The sequence below is a fragment of the Oncorhynchus tshawytscha genome, unplaced genomic scaffold (assembly GCF_018296145.1).
Source record: "Oncorhynchus tshawytscha isolate Ot180627B unplaced genomic scaffold, Otsh_v2.0 Un_contig_388_pilon_pilon, whole genome shotgun sequence".
In the NCBI taxonomy this organism is placed as follows: Eukaryota; Metazoa; Chordata; class Actinopteri; order Salmoniformes; family Salmonidae; genus Oncorhynchus; species Oncorhynchus tshawytscha.
This window is the reverse complement of record NW_024609827.1, coordinates 281,083-302,391: the sequence shown is the minus strand read 5'-3', so window position 1 is coordinate 302,391 and position 21,309 is coordinate 281,083. Positions and strand designations below refer to the sequence as shown.

Sequence of the window (21,309 nt, the reverse complement as noted above, 5' to 3'; positions counted from 1 at the left end):
AGTAATCAGCTGACGAACACAGTAATCAGCTGACTAACACAGTAATCAGCTGACTAACACAGTAATCAGCAGACTAACACAGTAATCAGCAGACTAACACAGTAATCATCAGACTAACACATTAATTAGCTGACTAACACAGTAATCAGCTGACTAACACAGTAATCAGCTGACTAACACATTAATTAGCTGACTAAAACAGTAATCAGCTGACTAACACAGTAATCAGCTGACTAACACAGTAATGACTACTGTTTTAGTCAGATCAATTAAGTTCTATTGTGTCTTATCTTATTGATGTTCTGCAGAGGCCTGAAGGACGTGGAGCAAGACTCATCGTCCATGGAGAAGAGGTTTGCTTACACGTTCCTCAAGAGGTTGCTGAAGAATGTGGACTCGGCTCAGGAGTTCATCGCCCACCTAGGTGAGTCCATTCAGACATTTGATGAATATGCTTTGTAATATGGAATTGAGAATTTAGTTAAGTGTCTAGTTTAAATTGTATACGTCATTCAACCTTGGTTTTTCCAGAGGCCATGGCCACCAGCGGAAAGACAGACAAATCGCCTCACGATCAGGAAATCAAGTTCTTCGCCAAGGTATGTATGTACAGTCTTTTAACAATAGACAGGAAATTAATTGTAGACTCTGTGGAATAAGGTCTCTAAGCTCTGCCTTGATTCACCCCTTCTCCTCCCAACCTGCCCAATAGGTGCTGCTACCTCTCATAGACATGTACTTTAAGAACCACAGCATGTACTTCCTGTCCTCGCCCAGTAAGAACCTGAGCAGCAGTGGCTACGCCTCTAACAAAGAGAAGGAGATGATCACCAGGTAAGGTACCAATAGCGGACACACTGGTGAACTCTGAACTGCAGTCTGATCTCAACACAGAATCCCCAGCCACAGTTTTCTAATGAGAGTCACTTATTCATAGACACTTCCAATTGACCTGAGAGGATCAGATAGGTGTAAGCTATATGGAGGAAATCTCACCTAGCCTGGTGTCTAGGGAAGGTAGTTATAGATTGATTTCAGACTGGGCACTACAATACACATGTGAAACTTGTGAACAATTTTTTTCTTGTTTTCCTCAGTTTGTTTTCTTTTTCTCTCCTATATTTATCTGGTTATGTCATTTCCTTTCCTATATTTATCTGGTTATTTCATTGCCTTTCCTTTCCTATATTTATCTGGTTATGTCATTGCCTTTCCTCTCCTATATTTTACAGCCTGTTCTGTAAGATGGCAGCTCTTGTCAGACACAGGATTTCCCTCTTTGGTAAGGACCTCGGTCAATGCCTTCACCAGTGTGTCAATGCCTTCACCAGTGTGTCAATGCCTTCACCAGTGTGTCAATGCCTTCACCAGTGTGTCAATGCCTTCACCAGTGTGTCAATGCCTTCACCAGTGTGTCAATGCCTTCACCAGTGTGCCTCAGTGCTGTGATTTGTACTCAGCGCTGCCTGTAGTCTTTGGCAGTGATTTCCATATCAATGTGTTATCATAGGGAGCGACTCGGCTATTATGGTGAGCTGTCTACACATCCTGGCTCATTCCCTGGACACAAGGTAAGAGCCTTTTAAAGACCCTGAAGAACAAACCTATTGTCTTCCCTTAAATCAGAAAAAGAAACCGCAAATTGATGTTCTGGTTCTCGTTCAGTTCAAATTGTTGATTAACCTGTTAAGCTTCCCCCCTACTTTTTCGGAAATTCTGTTAAAAATCTGACACGGTGGCTAGATTCACAATGACTGTAGCTTTATTTCAATACCAAACATGTGTATTTTAATGAACGTTTGCGTTTTAACTAATACTATTAGCATGTAGCGTCGCGCATGTGCATTTCTAGAGCTCTAGGTGGGACGTCTGCGTCTCAAGTAAGCTCAAGAGGTTAAGGAACTCTTTACTGAGGAATGTGATTGTTGAATGGCTTGTAAATCATATATGCTTTTATTATATTGCATTTGTAAATTGTATAAATGGTGTATATTCAGGGCTCCCTTGTGAAAGAGGGTTTGCTCTCAATGGGAAATAAACTCCCTGTGGAAATAAACTCCCTGTGGAAATAAACTCCCTGTGGAAATAAACCCCCTGTGGAAATAAACTTCTCCTGTGTGAGGAGAATCTCTTACGAAGGTCATTACTGACCAAAAGCTTAGATTTGATTGTGCAGAGCGTCCTTTTGTCATTATAGGAGAATCATTTACGCTTATTTTTCTGTGTTGTTGTTCTTACACCTCTCCTTCTGTTCTGTCGTTCTTACACCTCTCCTTTTGTCCTCTTCCTCCCCTCCCAGGACGGTGATGAAGTCAGGCTCAGAGATGGTGAAGGCTGGGGTCAGGACATTATTTGAGAATGCAGCGGAGGACCTAGAGAAGACTCTGGAGATGCTGAAGCTGGGGAAGTTCAGCCAGTCCCGGAGCCACATGAAGGGCTTGTCCCAGAACATCACCTACGCCACCACCGCTCTGCTGCCCATCCTCACAGCCCTGTTCGAACATGTCACCATGCACAACTTTGGAGTCGGCCTGCTGGGTGAGTTAGCCTTGATGTTATTTTAATATATTTACACTGGTTGCACCATGTGTGAGTCCCCTAGTCGAGTGGTTCTCAAACCTCTCCTCTGGGACCCCCAGCCGTTCCACACCTCTTCTCGGGGTTTTGAATGGCTGGGGGTCCCGAGGAGAGGTTTGGGAGTGGCTGGGAGTCCCGAGGAGAGGTTTTGAGTGGCTGGGGGTCCCGAGGAAACATTTTGAGTGGCTGGGGGTCCCGAGGAGAGGTTTTGAGTGGCCGGGGTCCCGGGGAGGTTTGGGAGTGGCTGGGGGTCCCGAGGAGAGGTTTTGAGTGGCTGGGGGTCCCGAGGAGAGGTTTAGAACGGCTGGGGGTCCTGAGGAGAGGTTTGGGAGTGGATGGGGTCCCGAGGAGAGGTTTGGGAGTGGCTGGGGTCCCGAGGAGAGGTTTGGGAGTGGCTGGGGTCCCGAGGAGAGGTTTGGGAGTGGCTGGGGTCCCGAGGAGAGGTTGGGAGTGGCTGGGGGTCCCGAGGAGAGGTTTGGGAGTGGCTGGGGGTCCCGAGGAGAGGTTTTGAGTGGCTGGGGTCCCGAGGAGAGGTTTAGAACGGCTGGGGTCCCGAGGAGAGGTTTGGGAGTGGATGGGGTCCCGATGAGAGGTTTGGGAGTGGCTGGGGTCCCGAGGAGAGGTTTGGGAGTGGCTGGGGTCCCGAGGAGAGGTTTGGGAGTGGCTGGGGTCCCGAGGAGAGGTTTGGGAGTGGCTGGGGTCCCGAGGAGAGGTATGGGAGTGGCTGGGGTCCCGAGGAGAGGTTTGGGAGTGGCTGGGGTCCCGAGGAGAGGTATGGGAGTGGCTGGGGTCCCGAGGAGAGGTTTGGGAGTGGCTGGGGTCCCGAGGAGAGGTTTGGGAGTGGATGGGGTCCCGAGGAGAGTTTGGGAGTGGATGGGGTCCCGAGGAGAGGTTTGGGAGTGGATGGGGTCCCGAGGAGAGGTTTGGGAGTGGCTGGGGTCCCGAGGAGAGGTTTGGGAGTGGCTGGGGTCCCGAGGAGAGGTTTGGGAGTGGCTGGGGTCCCGAGGAGAGGTTTGGGAGTGGCTGGGGTCCCGAGGAGAGGTTTAGAACGGCTGGGGGTCCCGAGGAGAGGTTTAGAACGGCTGGGGGTTTCTAGGAAATCTGACCTGTGTGTGTTGCCTTTTCCAGTGGATGATGTCCAGCTGTCGTGCTATCGCATTGTGACGTGTCTCTACTCATTGGGCACGGGGAAACACATCTTCATGGAGAGGTATGAGGCCTCACCACATCTAAGGAGGTACAGTAGGAGCAGGAGATGGAATGAGAGTGATTAAATCTCTCTGGATAATTGGAGAAGGAAAACGCCATCCAACACTGACTAGAAAAATGACCATGTCTGAACTGTGGTGTACTCTAAGTCACGTTTGAGTGCTGTAAGTGAAGAAGAAAAAATTAAATAATGAAAAGCCAAAACGTGCTGGTTTTAGCAATAAAGACACTTTTTTTATTGAATTCCATTGTCCCCTAAGTCTCTCCTTCAGAGTGCTATGGCACAGCAATGTACTCATGTCTACTTTAAATGTGTGTGTTTGTGTGTATTAATGTCTCTGTGTGTATTAATGTCTCTGTGTGTGTTAACCTCTGTGTGTCTTAATCTCTGTGTGTGTGTGTGTTAATGCCTCTGTCTGTGTGTTAATGTCTCTGTGTGTATTGTATTTATTATGGATCCCCATTAGCTGCTCCCAAATCAGCAGCTACTCTTCCTGGGATCCAGCAAAATTAAGGCAGTTTATACAATTTAAAAAGCATTACAATACATTCACAGATTTCACAACACACTGTGTGCCCTCAGGCCCCTACACTACCACATATCTACAGTACTAAGTGTGTGTATGCATGTGTCTGCGCCAATGTTTGTGTTGCTTCACAGTCTTTGCTGTTCCATAAGTTTTTTTTAAAATCTATTGTACTGCTTGCGTCAGTCACTTGATGTGGAATAAAGTTCCATGTAGTCATGGCTCTATGTAGTACTGTGTGCCTCCCATAGTCTGTTCTGGACTTGGGGACTGTGAAGAGACCTCTTGTGGCATGTCTTGTGGGGTATGCATGGGTGTCCGAGCTGTGTGCCAGTAGTTTAGACAGACAGCTCGGTGCATTCAACATGTGAATTCCTCTCATAAATAAAAGTAGTGATGAAGTCAATCTCTCCTCCACTTTCAACCAGGAGAGGTTGACATGCATATTATTAATATTAGCTCTCTGTGTATATCCAAGGGCCAGCCGTGCTGCCCTGTTCTGAGCCAATTGTCCTTTTTTTGTGGCACCTGACCACACGACTGAACAGTAGTCAAGGTGCGACAAAGCTAGGGCCTGTAGGACCTGCCTTGTTGATAGTGTTGTTAAGAAGGTATAAACTAGGGCCTGTAGGACCTGCCTTGTTGATAGTGTTGTTAAGAAGGTAGAAACTAGGGCCTGTAGGACCTGCCTTGTTGATAGTGTTGTTAAGAAGGTATAAACTAGGGCCTGTAGGACATGCCTTGTTGATAGTGTTGTTAAGAAGGTAGAAACTAGGGCCTGTAGGACCTGCCTTGTTGATAGTGTTGTTAAGAAGGTAGAAACTAGGGCCTGTAGGACCTGCCTTGTTGATAGTGTTGTTAAGAAGGTAGAAACTAGGGCCTGTAGGACCTGCCTTGTTGATAGTGTTGTTAAGAAGGTAGAAACTAGGGCCTGTAGGACCTGCCTTGTTGATAGTGCTGTTAAGGTAGAAACTAGGGCCTGTAGGACCTGCCTTGTTAAGAAGGTAGAAACTATGGCCTGTAGGACCTGCCTTGTTAAGAAGGTAGAAACTATGGCCTGTAGGACCTGCCTTGTTGATAGGGCTGTTAAGAAGGTATAAACTAGGGCCTGTAGGACCTGCCTTGTTGATAGTGCTGTCTAGAAGGTAGAAACTAGGGCCTGTAGGACCTGCCTTGTTGATAGTGTTGTTAAGAAGGTAGAAACTAGGACCTGTAGGACCTGCCTTGTTGATAGTGTTGTTAAGAAGGTAGAAACTAGGGCCTGTAGGACCTGCCTTGTTGATAGTGTTGTTAAGAAGGTAGAAACTAGGGCCTGTAGGACCTGCCTTGTTGATAGTGCTGTTAAGAAGGTAGAAACTAGGGCCTGTAGGACCTGCCTTGTTAATAGTGTTGTTAAGAAGGTAGAAACTAGGGCCTGTAGGACCTGCCTTGTTGATAGTGTTGTTAAGAAGGTAGAAACTAGGACCTGTAGGACCTGCCTTGTTGATAGTGTTGTTAAGAAGGTAGAAACTAGGGCCTGTAGGACCTGCCTTGTTGATAGTGTTGTTAAGGCAGAGCATCGCTTTATTATAGACAGACTTCTCCCCATCTTAGCTACTACTGCATACTACTTAGCTAGTACTCAACATCCACATTATTTATTACAAGATTTAGTTGAGGTTTAGGGTTTAGTGAGTGTTTTGTTCCAAATACAATGCTTTTAGTTTTAGAAATATTTAGGGCTGACTTATTCCTTGCCACCCAATCTGAAACTAACCGCAGCTCTCTGTTCAGTTATTTCAGTCGCTGTAGTAGCTGACGTGTATAGTGTTGACACTCTGGCTTTACTCAGTCAGTGACATGTCGTTATTAAAAATTGGAAAAAAACAAGGGACCTGAACAGCTACCCTGGGGAATTCCTGATTCTAACTGGATTATAATTGAGGCTTCAATTAAAAAACACCCTCTGTGTTCTGTTAGACAAGTAACTCGTTGTCCACGTTATCAAATCAAATCAAATGTATTTATATAGCCCTTCTTACATCAGCTGATATCTCAAAGTGCTGTACAGAAACCCAGCCTAAAACTCCAAACAGCAAGCAATGCAGGTGTAGAAGCACAGTGGCTAGGAAAAACTCCCTAGAAAGGAACCAGGCTATGAGGGGTGGCCTGTCCTCTTCTGGCTGTGCCGGGTGGAGATTATAACAGAACATGCCCAAGATGTTCAAATGTTCATAAATGACCAGCATGGTCAAATAATAATAATCACAGTAGTTGTCGAGGGTGCAACAAGTCAGCACCTCAGGAGTAAATGTCAGTTGGCTTTTCATAGCCGATCATTAAGAGTATCTCTACCACTCCTGCTGTCTCTAGAGAGTTGAAAACAGCAGGTCTGGGACAGGTAGCACGTCCGGTGAACAGGTCAGGGTTCCATAGCCGCAGGCAGAACAGTTTAATCTGGAACAGCAGCACGACCAGGTGGACTGAGGACAGAAAGAGGAGTCATCAGGCCAGGTAGTCCTGAGGCATGGTCCTAGGGCTCAGGTCCTCCGAGAGAGAGAGAGAGAAAGAGAGAATTAGAGAGAGCATACTTAAATTCACACAGGACACCGGATAAGACAGGAGAAATACTCCAGATATAACAGACTGACCCTAGCCTCCCGACACATAAACTACTGCAGCATAAATACTGGAGGCTGAGACAGGAGGGGTCAGGAGACATTGTGGCCCCATCCAATGATACCCCCAGACAGGGCCAAACAGGCAGGATATAACCCCACCCACTTCGCCAAAGCACAGCCCTCACACCACTAGAGGGATATCTTTATTTATTTTAATTTTATTTCGCCTTTATTTTACCAAGTAGGCTAGTTGAGAACAAGTTCTCATTTGCAACTGCGACCTGGCCAAGATAAAGCATAGCAATTCGACACATACAACAACACAGAGTTACACATGGAATAAACAAAACATAGTCAATAATATAGTAGAACAAAAGTAAACAAAAAGTCTATATACAGTGAGTGCAAATGAGGTAGGATAAGGAAGTTAAGGCAATAAATGGGCCATGGTGGTGAAGTAATTACCATATAGCAATTAAACACTGGAATGGTAGATGTGCAGAAGATGAATGTGCAAGCAGAGATACTGGGGTGCAAAGGAGCAAAATAAATAAATTAATACTGTATGGGAATGAGGTAGGCAGATAGATGGGCTTGTACAGGTGCAGTGATCTGTGAGCTGCTCTGACAGCTGTACCCAAACAATTGGGCTTCTAATGATAACATGCATGAAACCAAGGCTTTTACGGTTACAGAAATTAACAAAAGAGAGCACCTGGGGAGTGGAGCTAGGCACTGCTGGGCCTGGATTAACCTCTACATCACCAGAGGAGAAGTAGGATAAGGGTACGGCTAAATGCTATATGAACTGGCTGTCTAGCACGTTCGGAACAGAGAGTAAAAGGAGCAGGTTTCTGGGCACGATAGCATAGATTCAAGGCATAGTGTACAGACAAAGGTAAGATAGGATGTGAGTACATTGGAGGTAAACCTAGGCATTGAGTAATGATGAGAGAGATATAGTCCCTAGAGACATTTAAACCAGATGATGTCATTGCATATGTTGGACGTGTAACAACATGGTTGGTTAAGGCATATTGAGCAGGGCTAGAGGCTCTACAGTGAAATAAGACAGTAATCACTAACCAGGACAGTAATGGACAAGGCATATTGATATTAGAGAGTGGCATGCATAGCCAAGTGAACATATGGGTCCAGTGAGTGGTTGGGCTGACTGGGAACACGGCGATTCAGACAGTTAGCAGGCCGATGCTAACACGCTAACAGTTAGTAGGCCGGGGCTAAACAAGCTAGCAGTTAGCAGACTGAGGCTGGCAAGCTATCAGTTAGCAGACCGGGTTAGCAAGCAAGCAGTTAGCAGGGGTTAGCAGTTAGCAGACCGGGGCAGGCAAGCTAGCAGTTAGTAGAGCGGGACTAGCAAGTTAGCCTTTGGGGGACGTCGCAATGGGGGCAAGTCTATTTTTGCCTCTTTGTGCGGTGACGTCGATAGACCAGTTGTGGAGTTAGTAGGGTTCCAAGTAGCTCTAAGTAGCTAGTAGGCCTAGCAGGTTAGCAGAATGGGCCTTCAGTGGGCGTCACGCCTGGGAAGCCTGTTGGAATCCTCGGGCAGATTGTCGGTATTCCAGTCATAGAGGATTGGCGGGGTTCCGTGCCCCGTACCGGCAGTAGAAGGGGTCCGGATATTGTAGCCCATGAAGTGGGCTTCGGTGGTAGCACAGGAGCCCTTGCCGGGTTAGCTTCAACCTAATTGGTGCTTGCTCCAGGATGGAAACGCTATCCAGGAGTGGTCACCTGGGATTGCGGTTAGCTGGTTGCGAAGATCCAGATGAAAATGTTCAGAGTTTGCGGTAGGAATCCGGGGATATGGAGTGAAATAGGTCCGTTATGCTCTGGTTTGAGTCACGTTGTTCGAACTGGCAAGAGCTTTCCGAGCTAAAGGTTTAGCTGATGTCCGCTAGCAATGGTTTGCTAACTGATAGTGTTGGTAGGTAGGTAGTTAGCTGGCTAGCTTCAGTTGAGGGATTCCAGATACGAAGTAAATATAAATACTTTAGAAAAAAGCAGAGAATCGCAGTGGAGAGAGAGGAACCGGCCAGGCAGAGACAGCAAGGGCAGTTCGTTGCTCCAGAGCCTTTCCGTTCACCTTCACACTCCTGGGCCAGACTACACTCAATCATATGACCTACTGAAGAGATGAGTCTTCAGTAAAGACTTAAATTTGAGACCGAGTCTGCGTCTCTCACATGGGTAGGCAGACCATTCCATAAAAATAGAGCTCTATAGGAGAAAGCCCTGCCTCCAGCTGTTTGCTTAGAAATTCTAGGGACAATTAGGAGGCCTGTAGAGCATTGCAGTAGTTTAACCTAGAAGTAACAAAAGCATGGATACATTTTTCTGCATAGTTTTTGGACAGAAAGTTTCTGATTTTTGCAATGTTACGTAGAAAAAAAAGCTGTCCTTGAAACAGTCTTGATATGTTTGTCAAAAGAGAGATCAGGGTCCAAAGTAACACCGAGGTCCTCCACAGTTTTATTTGAGACGACTGTACAACCATCAAGATTAATTGTCAGATTCAACAGAAGATCTCTTTGTTTCTTGGGACCTAGAACAAGCATCTCTGTTTTGTCCGAGTTTAAAGCCATCCACTTCCTTATGTCAGAAACACAGGCTTCTAGCGAGGGCAATCTTGGGGCTTCACCATGTTTCATTGAAATGTACAGCTGTCTGTCATCCGCATAGCAGTGAAAGTTAACAATGTTTTCGAATGACATTGCCCAAGAGGTCAAATATATAGTGTAAACAATAGAGGTCCTAAAACGGAACCTTGAGGAGCACCGACATTTACAGTTGATTTGTCAGAGGACAAACCATTCACAGAGACAAACTGATATCTTTCCGACAGATAAGATCTAAACCAGGCCAGAACTTGTCCGTGTAGACCAATTTGGGTTTCCAATCTCTCCAAAAGAATGTGGTGATCGATGGTATCAAAAGCAGTAGTAAGGTCTAGGAGCATGAGGACAGATGCAGAGCCTCGGTCTGATGCCATTAAAAGGTAATTTACCACCTTCACAAGTGCAGTCTTAGTGCTATGATGGGGTCTAAAACCAAACTGAAGCATTTCATATACATTGTTTGTCTTTGGGAAGGCAGTGAGTTGCTGTGCAACAGCTTTTCTAAAAATCTTGGGAGGAATGGAAGATTCGATATAGGCCGATAGTTTTTTTATATTTTCTGGGTCAAGGTTTGGCTTTTTCAAGAGAGGCTTTATTACTGCCACTTTTAGTGATTTTGGTACACTTCCGGTGGATAGAGAGCCATTTATTATGTTCAACATAGGAGGGCCAAGCACAGGAAGCAGCTCTTTCAGAGGTTTATTTGGATTAAGTCCAGTATGCAGCTTGAAGGTTTAGAGAACATGATTACTTTCATCATTGAGTCAAGAGATATAGTACTAAAACACTTGAGTGTCTCTCTTGATCCTAGGTCCTGGCAGAGTTGTGCAGACTCAGGACAACTGAGCTTTGGAGGAATACGCAGATTTAAAGAGGAGTCCGTAATTTGCTTTCTAATGATCATGATATTTTCCTCAAAGAAGTTTATGAATTTATTACTGCTGAAGTGAAAGCCATCCTCTCTTGGAGAATGCTGCTTTTTAGTTAGCTTTGCGACAGTATCAAAAATACATTTTGAATTGTTCTTATTTTCCTCAATTAAGTTGGAAAAATAGGATGATCGAGCAGCAGTGAGCGCTCTTCGATACTACACAGTACTGTCTTTCCAAGCTAGTCGGAAGACTTACAGTTTGGTGTGGCCCCATTTCCGTTCCAATTTTCTGAAAACTTGCTTCAGAGCTCGGGTATTTTCTGTATACCAGGGAGCTAGTTACTTATGACAAATGTTTTTCGTTTTTAGGGGTGCGACTGCATCTAGGGTATTGCGCAAGGTTAAATTGAGTTCCTCAGTTAGGTGGTTAACTGATTTTTGTCCTCTGACGTCCTTGTGTAGGCAGAGGGAGTCTGGAAGGGTATCAAGGAATCTTTGGGTTGTCTGAGAATTTATAGCACAACTTTTGATGCTCCTTGGTTGGGGTCTGAGCAGATTATTTGTTGCGATTGCAAACGTAATAAAATAGTCCAGGATTATGAGGAAAAACATTAAGATCCACAACATTTATTCCATGGGACAAAACTAGGTCCAGAGTATGACTGTGACAGTGAGTAGGTCCAGAGACATGTTGGACAAAACCCACTGAGTCGATGATGGCTCCGAAAGCCTTTTGGAGTGGGTCTGTGGACTTTTCCATGTGAATATTAAAATCCCCAAAAAATAGAATATCATCTGTTATAACTACAAGGTCCGATAGGAATTCAGGGAACTCAGTGAGGAACGCTGTATATGGCCCAGGAGGCCTGTAAACAGTAGCTATAAAAAGTGATTGAGTAGGCTGCATAGATTTCATGACTAGAAGCTCAAAAGACGAAAACATATATTTTTTTGTAAATTAAAATTTGCTATCGTAAATGTTAGCAACACCTCCGCCTTTGCAGGATGCACGGGGGATATGGTCACTAGTGTAACCAGGAGGTGAGGCCTCATTTAACACAGTAAATTCATCAGGCTTAAGCCATGTTTCAGTCAGGCCAATCACATCAAGATTATGATCAGTGATTAGTTCATTGACTATAACTGCTTTTGAAGTGAGGGATCTAACATTAAGTAGCCCTATTTTGAGATGTGAGGTATCACAATCTCTTTCAATAATGACAGGAATGGAGGAGGTCTTTATCCTAGTGAGATTGCTAAGGCGAACACCGCAATGTTTAGTTTTGCCCAACCTAGGTCGAGGCAATGGGGAAAGCTGAGCTGACTACACTGACTGTGCTAGTGGCAGACTCCACTAATCTGTCAGGCTGGCTAACAGCCTGCTGCCTGGCCTGCACCCTATTTCATTGTGGAGCTAGAGGAGTTAGAGCCCTGTCTATGCTGGTAGATAAGATGAGAGCACCCCTCCAGCTAGGATGGAGTCCGTCACTCCTCAGCAGGCCAGGCTTGGTCCTGTTTGTGGGTGAGTCCCAGAAAGAAGGCCAATTATCTCCAAATTCTATCTTTTGGGAGGGGCAGAAAACAGTTTTCAACCAGCGATTGAGTTGTGAGACTCTGCTGTAGAGCTCATCACTCCCCCTAACTGGGAGGGGGCCAGAGACAATTACTCGATGCCGACTCATCTTTCTAGCTGATTTACACACTAAAGCTATGTTGCGCTTGGTGACCTCTGACTGTTTGATCCTAACAACGTTAGTGCCGACGTGGATAACAATATCTCTATATTCTCTACACTTGTCAGTTTTAGCCTTAGCCAGCACTATCTTCAGTAGCCCTGCCCCTTGGTAAACAGTGTATGATCGCTGGATGATTCGTTTTAAGTCTAATACTGCGGGTAATGGAGTCGCCAAGGACTAGGGTTTTCAATTTGTCAGAGCTAATGGTGGGAAGCTTCGGCGTCTCAGACCCCGTAACGGGAGGAGTAGAGACAAGGGAAGGCTCGGCCTCAAACTCCAAACCGTTGCTTAATGGGGAGAACCGGTTGAAAGTTTCTGTCGGCTGAATGAGCGACACCGGTTGAGCATTCCTACAGCATTTCCCTCCAGAAGCCATGAGAAAGTTGTCCGGCTGCGGGGACTGTGCGAGGGGATTTATACTAACATTACTATCTGTACTTACTGGTGGCACAGACGCTGTTTCATCCTTTCCTACACTGAAATTACCCTTGCCTAACGCTTGCGTCTGAAGCTGGGCTTGCAGCACAGCTATCCTCACCGTAAGGCGATCGTTCTCCTGTATATTATGAGTACAGCGACTGCAATTAGAAGGCATCATGTTAATGTTACTACTTAGCTTCGGCTGTTGGAGGTCCTGACGAACCACGTCCAGATAAAGTGTCCGGAGTGAAAAAGTTGAATGGGGAAAAAAAGTTGAATGAGGGAAAAACTAAAAATATAAACGGTAATTAAAAAGTAAAAACCGTAAAGTTGTCATGTAGCAAAGTAAGGTTGGTAAACAAGTCTGCAAGGAAATGACGAATCTGGTCATCTGAACATCAACTGTAGCAGGGGGTGTAAAGGGGGTGTAAAGCAATAACACAAGTTTTTCCATCAGCTGACTATGATCGATAATGTCAAAAGCTGCACTGAAGTCTGACAAGACAGCCCCCACAATCATTTTATCATCAATTTATCTCAGTGTGTATTAATGTCTCTGTGTGTGTCAATGACTCTGTGTGTGTTAATGTCTCTGTGTGTGTTAATGTTTCTGTGTGTACTTATGTCTCTGTGTGTATTAATGTCTCGGTGTGTGTTAATGTGTCTGTGTTTGTTAATGTCTCTGTGTGTATTAATGTCTCTGTGTGTGTTAATGTCTCTGTATGTTCCCTCCAGGCACCTTCCAGCCCTAGGGGAGTGTCTGGCCACCCTGGTAGGAGCCATGCCTGTAGCTTTCCTGGAGCCTGATCTCAATGCTCACAACCCCCTGTCTGTCTTCAACACCAAGACACCGCGAGAGAGGGCCAGTAAGTCACTACTCTGCAGTCGCAATACTGTATCATAACACTACCAATTTATCAGAACCAATCTATGCTTGACTACAACCCGTATGCCCTTGCATTGACCTCCACTACATCCTTAGTTCTACTGTCAGGGCCGTTTTCCTGGACACGGGGCCAAGTCCTTGACCATGCATTTTAGTCCAGGACCAGGCTTCATCAATGTCTGGGAAACCAGCCCTATGTTTATTAACGGTGTATGGCTAACTGTGTGCTGTTCTCTGTGTAGTCTTGAGTATGCCTGACTCTGTGGAGGAGATGTGTTCAGAGGTGCCTCGTCTGGATCGCCTTCTGAAGGACATCAACGACATCTCAGAGTCTGGAGCACGATACACAGAGATGCCACAGGTCAGGAGGGCATGGACTGTTTTTTATTTTATTTTTTATTTATTTCACCTTTATTTAACCAGGTAGGCTAGTTGAGAACACCTTTATTTAACCAGGTAGGCTAGTTGAGAACACCTTTATTTAACCAGGAAGGCTAGTTGAGAACACCTTTATTTAACCAGGTAGACTAGTTGAGAACACCTTAATTTAACCAGGTAGGCTAGTTGAGAACACCTTTATTTAACCAGGCAGGCTAGTTGAGAACACCTTAATTTAACCAGGAAGGCTAGTTGAGAACACCTTTATTTAACCAGGTAGGCTAGTTGAGAACACCTTTATTTAACCAGGTAGGCTAGTTGAGAACACCTTTATTTAACCAGGAAGGCTAGTTGAGAACACCTTTATTTAACCAGGTGGGCTAGTTGAGAACACCTTTATTTAACCAGGCAGGCTAGTTGAGAACACCTTTATTTAACCAGGCAGGCTAGTTGAGAACACCTTTATTTAACCAGGTAGGCTAGTTGAGAACACCTTAATTTAACCAGGTAGGCTAGTGGAGAACACCTTAATTTAACCAGGTAGGCTAGTGGAGAACACCTTTATTTAACCAGGTAGGCTAGTTGAGAACACCTTTATTTAACCAGGTAGGCTAGTTGAGAACACCTTAATTTAACCAGGTAGGCTAGTTGAGAACACCTTAATTTAACCAGGTAGGCTAGTGGAGAACACCTTTATTTAACCAGGTAGGCTAGTTGAGAACACCTTTATTTAACCAGGAAGGCTAGTTGAGAACAAGTTCTCAATTACAACTGCGACCTGGCCAAGATAAAGCGTAGCAGTGTGAACAGACAACACAGAGTTACACATGGAGTAAACAATTAACAAGTCAATAACACAGTAGAGAAAAAAGAGAGTCTATATACATTGTGCGCAAAAGGCATGAGGAGGTAGGCAAATAATTACAATTTAGCAGATTAACACTGGAGTGATAAATGATCAGATGGTCATGTACAGGTAGAGATTCTGGTGTGCAAAAGAGCAGAAAAGTAAATAAATATAAACAGTATGGGGATGAGGTAGGTAAATTGGGTGGGCTATTTACCGATAGACTATGTACAGCTGCAGCTGTTGTTATCACTACAGCTGTTCATATTACAAGAGAGCTTTTCTTTAGACAGTGAACCCTATTTTAAAGCTGGAATCCTCAGCGGTGAAGCTGTCGCGTTCGTTTGCGACATTACAACAACAAAGGCACGTTACTTGTTACAACGAACAGAGTTTTCTTCGTCTGACATCGTTGCACGTGCGATAGAACACAGAGAATGTACGACCATTTATTTTCACCATGATGCCGGATTCTCCTCCTCCTCCTCCCCAAAGGAACTCATTAAAGCTAGAGCCTTGATTGACTGCAACTCCTTGATTAACATAACCTCTGGCATGATGGCATTACGTGGTATAACTTAATATCACAATTTATTGTGATATAGCTTAATATTCTGACAATGGTGATATTGCTTAATATTGTGGTTAGCGCTTAATATGGTGCCGTCCCATCCCCATTCCCTCCAGGTGATTGAGGTGATCCTGCCCATGTTGTGTAACTACTTGTCCTATTGGTGGGAGAGAGGAACAGAGAACTCTGCTCCACACACCGCCTGCTGCACCACCGTGTGCTCCAACCACCTCAGCATCATCCTGGGGAACATCCTCAAGATCCTCAACAACAACCTGGGCATCGATGACGCTCCCTGGATGAAGAGGATCGCAGGTGGGATACTGGGTTATTATTACCTCAGGGCTAACGTTTTATCAGAGGAGGTTTTGGTGAACTCGTGTGTTGAGGAACCTTGCCTTAGAATGGAAGACTTGCATTAACTCCATGAGTCGATGCCTACCCACTGGGCACACACTGGTAGAATCAACGTTGTTTCCATGTCATTTCGATGTGATTACGTTGAACCAACGTGGAATCGATGTTGAATTGATGTCTGTGCCCAGTGAGTAGGCTTTAGCTCAACGGGCTAATACAGTCTCATTGCAGGCAGGATACCCGCATTTGAACCTAGTTGGTCATGTTTGGCGTTGTGATGAATGGTGAATAATAACCACAACGCCGTGGTCGTAGCACCCAGACGTACTCTTTTAATCAAAGTGAAATTCAACTTTTTGGGAGTGTAGTGTCACAACTCCTCAGTGAGACGAAATCTGATTGGTTTCGTTGGTATCATTGCAGTCTACTCTCAGCCAATCATCTGTAAGGCTGCAGCAGACCTCCTGAAGAGTCACTTCCTGCCCACTCTAGAGAAACTCAGGAAGAAGACAGTCAAGGTGAGATGAGAGGAATTGAAACGTATTCTTTGGACTGCTGTCCATTTGTTTGTTTTCCTTTTCTATGAATCATTCACAAGAATCAATCACACAACTAGCTTGAATCCCAATGTGAACCTGCCAACTCCTATGTTATTGTTCGGTGTCACAATGACAAGACTTGGCAGTACAGCAAGGCTAGCGCACGGCCATTAAGGAAAATCACTTTTGAGTGATTACGTAGTTCCCTGACCCCAGGGGGCAATAGAGGAGGAGCCTCTGAAGTCTGACTTTAAAGGAGACACTCAGGAAACCGAGCTTCTGTTATTACTATGTTGTAAAGGTGTTATAACTGTTATTATGTGTTATAACTGTTATTATGTGTTATTACTATGTTATAACCCCAGGTGGTGGCAGAGGAGGAGCTGCTGAAGGCTGACATTAAAGGAGATACTCAGGAAGCTGAGCTTCTCATTCTGGATGAGTTTGCTGTCCTCTGCAGAGACCTGTACGCCTTCTACCCAATGCTCATCCGCTACATGGACAACAACAGGTTGTATAACCCAGCCAGCCTTTCCAACACACACATCTGTTGTTTGGGTTCTGGGAAATCTGCAGGCCTTGACAAAATGTTCACTGAATTCATTTAGAATAACACGGTGTACAGTACTGTACTTGTATGGAATTAGATGTATTTTATTTTTATTTGTCCTTTTATTTATTTCAGGAGATCATAGTGAGATAACATGGATCCAATCTTTCTTATTTGAGATTGCTACCTGCAGATTCCCCCAATGCATATCCTGGACTCTAGGCTACATAACACAACACATGGTTACTATGGCCTCACCTCTTCTTTAGTCCACTTCTCATGAAAACGTCTGTCAAACTCCCACCAGGTCCAGATGGTTGAAGAGGCCTGATGCTCAGTCCAACGAGCTCTTCACCATGGTGGCTGAGATCTTCATTCTCTGGTGCAAATCACACGTAAGACATTTCACATTAGAATACTACATACAGTGAGTTCATTTATTTTCAAGTTCTGTTTGAAGATTCTTCTCGTTTCTTTCCTTCTTTACCATCTGACCCGGTGGACAGAACTTCAAAAGGGAAGAGCAGAACTTTGTGGTTCAGAATGAAATCAACAACCTGTCTTTCTTGACTGGGGAACGTAAGACCAAGATGTCCAAGGTAAGGACGGAGCAGGAGGACGGAGCAGGAGTTCGTTTAGCCAGTAGTGAGTAAAGAAAGACATTCGCAGAAGCGCTCTCACTGTGGTTGTCGGGAAATCCTGGTGGAGGCTTCCAGATATACCTGCTTATTCCCTGACAATTCCAGGAATCTTCCAACCAGGATTTCTCTCTCTCCCTGTGTATCTCTCTTTCTCCTGGTCTGTCTCTCTCTCTCTCCCTGTGTATCTCTCTCTCTCTTCCTGTCTGTCTCTCTCTCTCTCTCCCCCTGTGTATCTCTCTCTCTCCCGGTCTGTCTCTCTCTCTCTCTCCCTGTGTATCTCTCTCTCCCGGTCTGTCTCTCTCTCTCTCTCCCTGTGTATCTCTCTCTCTCCCTGTGTATCTCTCTCTCTTCCTGTCTGTCTCTCCACAGTCAGGTGGTGACCAGGATAGGAAGCACAAGAAGCGGCGTGGAGAGTTGTACTCTGTCCAGACCTCTCTGATCGTAGCCGCACTGAAGAAGATGCTGCCCATCGGACTCAACATGTGCACCCCAGGAGACCAGGAGCTCATCTCATTGGCCAAGATAAGATACAGTCTGGTGAGTTATACTACATTATCCCTCTAACTCTGGAGACCAGGAGCTCATCTCATTGGCCAAGATAAGATACAGTCTGGTGAGTTATACTACATTATCCCTCAAACCCTGGAGACCAGGAGCTCATCTCATTGGCCAAGATAAGATACAGTCTGGTGAGTTATACTACATTATCCCTCTAACCCTGGAGACCAGGAGCTCATCTCATTGGCCAAGATAAGATAGTCTGGTGAGTCATACTACATTATCCCTCTAACCCTTGAGACCAGGAGCTCATCTCATTGGCCAAGATAAGATACAGTCTGGTGAGTTATACTACATTATCCCTCTAACCCTGGAGACCAGGAGCTCATCTCATTGGCCAAGATAAGATACAGTCTGGTGAGTTATACTACATTATCCCTCTAACCCTGGAGACCAGGAGCTCATCTCATTGGCCAAGATAAGATACAGTCTGGTGAGTTATACTACATTATCCCTCTAACCCTGGAGACCAGGAGCTCATCTCATTGGCCAAGATAAGATACAGTCTGGTGAGTTATACTACATTATCCCTCTAACCCTGGAGACCAGGAGCTCATCTCATTGGCCAAGATAAGATACAGTCTGGTGAGATACAATACTGTCATATTACTAAAGTCTTCAATGATCATGTGAAGTAGCGTATTGATGTGTGATCCCGCTACGTTTATTTTCACAGATATCCAGGCCTATCCCCAGCCATTTTGGGATGTTTTTAACCCATTCTCTCACTCCGAGTAGTTTCTCACTCCATCCTGTTTCCCTCCGACAGAAAGACACAGACGATGAGGTGAAGGATCACTTGCGTGAGAACCTACATCTTCAGGACAAGGTAGGCTTGGGAAATGTAAAATGATCTGATATTCCACACAGTGTACACTTTGTATCTCCCCTGGTCATTTCTCTGCGCCCCAGGAAAGTGTGGTCTGTAACCTCTGCATTACTCCTTCACATGTATTCAGCAGACCAGGACATTCAGATGCAGAAGCATATGTAAAAAATAAAATAAAAAATGTAGATGTAGTTTCAGTGACACCAACTGAAAAAAACATAATATGTTGTTGATTTTATGTTGATATGGTTTAACATTGTAAATGGACAAATTATAGTGTGTGTGTGTGTGTGTGTGTGTGTGTGTGTGTGTGTGTGTGTGTGTGTGTGTGTGTGTGTGTGTGTGTGTGTGTGTGTGTGTGTGTGTGTGTGTGTGTGTGTGTGTGTGTGTGTGAAGTCTGATGACCTGGCAGTGCAGTGGCAGATGAACCTGTATAAGGATGTGGTGGTGGTGGGGAGTGAGGAACATGCAGACCCAGAACAAACTGTGGACAGAATACAAAACATCTCCGCTGCAGTCTTTCACCTGGAGCAGGTACCCTTACAGTCAACAGTTACAACTCTATAAAGTCTGTTGTTTACTACGTGATGACATGATTTTCTCACTGAGACATATGTCTCTTTTACAAGGGTGCCCTGTTTACAAACACAGCATCAAATACAAAGTACAGAATAAGGATTTAGTAATACAATTATAACAGTCAAAGTGTGGATTATAAGAGTCAAAGTGTGGATTATAAGAGAAAGTGTGGATTATAAGAGTCAAAGTGTGGATTATAAGAGTCCGTGTCTATTATAAGAGTCAAAGTGTGGATTATAAGAGTCAAAGTGTGGATTATAAGAGTCAAAGTGTGGATTATAATAGTCCGTGTCTATTATAAGAGTCAAAGTGTGGAATATAAGAGTCAGTGTGGATTATAAGAGTCAAAGTGTGGATTATAAGAGTCAAAGTGTGGATTATAAGAGTCAAAGTGTGGATTATAAGAGTCCGTGTCTATTATAAGAGTCAAAGTGTGGATTATACGAGTCAAAGTGTGGATTATAAGAGTCAAAGTGTGGATTATAATAGTCCGTGTCTATTATAAGAGTCAAAGTGTGGAATATAAGAGTCAGTGTGGATTATAAGAGTCAAAGTGTGGATTATAAGAGTCAAAGTGTGGATTATAAGAGTCAAAGTGTGGAATATAAGAGTCAGTGTGGATTATAAGAGTCAAATTGTGGATTATAAGAGTCAAAGTGTGGATTATAAGGGTCAAAGTGTGGAATATAAGAGTCAGTGTGGATTATAAGAGTCAAAGTGTGGAATATAAGAGTCAGTGTGGATTATAAGAGTCAAATTTACATCCACAGAATGTTTTAAGACGTCATGTTTTGAGACGTAATGTCCATAAGATGTAATGTCTATAAGACGTAAAGTCCATAAGATGTAATGTCTATAAGACGTAAAGTCCATAAGATGTAATGTCCATAAGATGTAATGTCCATAAGACGTAATGTCCATAAGACGTAATGTCCATAAGATGTAATGTCTATGAGACGTAATGTCCATAAGATGTAATGTCTATGAGACGTAATGTCCATAAGATGTAATGTCCATAAGACGTAATGTTTTGAGACGTAATGTTTTAACCTCTAGCGTCGAGCAATACCGTATCCGGGAGCGTAATTATAGCCTCAAGCTCATTACCATAACGCAACATTAACTATTCATGAAAATCGCAAATGAAATGAAAGAAATATATTCACTCACAAGCTTAGCCTTTTGTTAACAACACTGTCATCTCAGATTTTCAAAATATGCTTTTCAACCATAGCTACACAAGCATTTGTGTAAGAGTATTGATAGCTAGCATAGCATTAAGCCTAGCATTCAGCAGGCAACATTTTCACAAAAACAAGAAAAGCATTCAAATAAAATCATTTACCTTTGGAAGAACTTCAGATGTTTTCAATGAGGAAACTCTCAGTTAGATAGCAAATGTTCATTTTTTCCAAAAAGATTATTTGTGTAGGAGAAATCGCTCCATTTTGTTCATCACGTTTGGCTAAGAAAAAAATCTGAAAATGCAGTCTCTACAACGCCGAACTTTTTACCAAATTAACTCCCTAATATCGACAGAAACATGGCAAACGTTGTTTAGAATCAATCCTCAAGGTGTTTTTCACATATCTTTTTGATGATAAATCATTCGTGGCAGCTGTGTTTCTCCTCGAAGCAAACAAAAAATACACACAGCTGGAGATTACGCAATAATTGCAACGGAGGACACCAAGCGGCCATCTGGTAGATGTAGTCTCTTAAGGTCAATCTTCCAATGATTTGCCTACAAATACGTCACAATGCTGCAGACATCTTGGGGAAACGACAAAGTCTAAGCTCATTCGTGACCCATACACAGCCATATAAGGAGACATTGGAACACAGCGCATTCAAAATCTGGGGCACTTCCTGTATGAAATTTCATCTTGGTTTCGCCTGTAGCATTAGTTCTGTGGCACTCACAGACAATATCTTTGCAGTTTTGGAAACGTCAGAGTGTTTTCTTTCCAAAGCTGTCAATTATATGCATAGTCAAGC

At 44.1% G+C, this 21,309-nt stretch overlaps 1 protein-coding gene across 1 annotated transcript in view; it reads left to right on the top strand.

Moving 5' to 3' along the window:
• ryr3 (ryanodine receptor 3) overlaps positions 1-21,309 on the top strand; it is a 268,014-nt gene that overhangs the window by 212,743 nt on the left and 33,962 nt on the right. Inside the window, 17 exon segments of the mRNA XM_042319182.1 lie at positions 309-424; positions 532-599; positions 713-834; positions 1,233-1,282; positions 1,511-1,571; positions 2,300-2,538; positions 3,706-3,787; positions 13,312-13,442; positions 13,705-13,823; positions 15,375-15,573; positions 16,039-16,133; positions 16,520-16,665; positions 17,012-17,099; positions 17,211-17,303; positions 17,715-17,882; positions 18,673-18,732; positions 19,129-19,266. Of these exon segments, the coding sequence (XP_042175116.1) occupies positions 309-424; positions 532-599; positions 713-834; positions 1,233-1,282; positions 1,511-1,571; positions 2,300-2,538; positions 3,706-3,787; positions 13,312-13,442; positions 13,705-13,823; positions 15,375-15,573; positions 16,039-16,133; positions 16,520-16,665; positions 17,012-17,099; positions 17,211-17,303; positions 17,715-17,882; positions 18,673-18,732; positions 19,129-19,266 (1,975 nt within the window).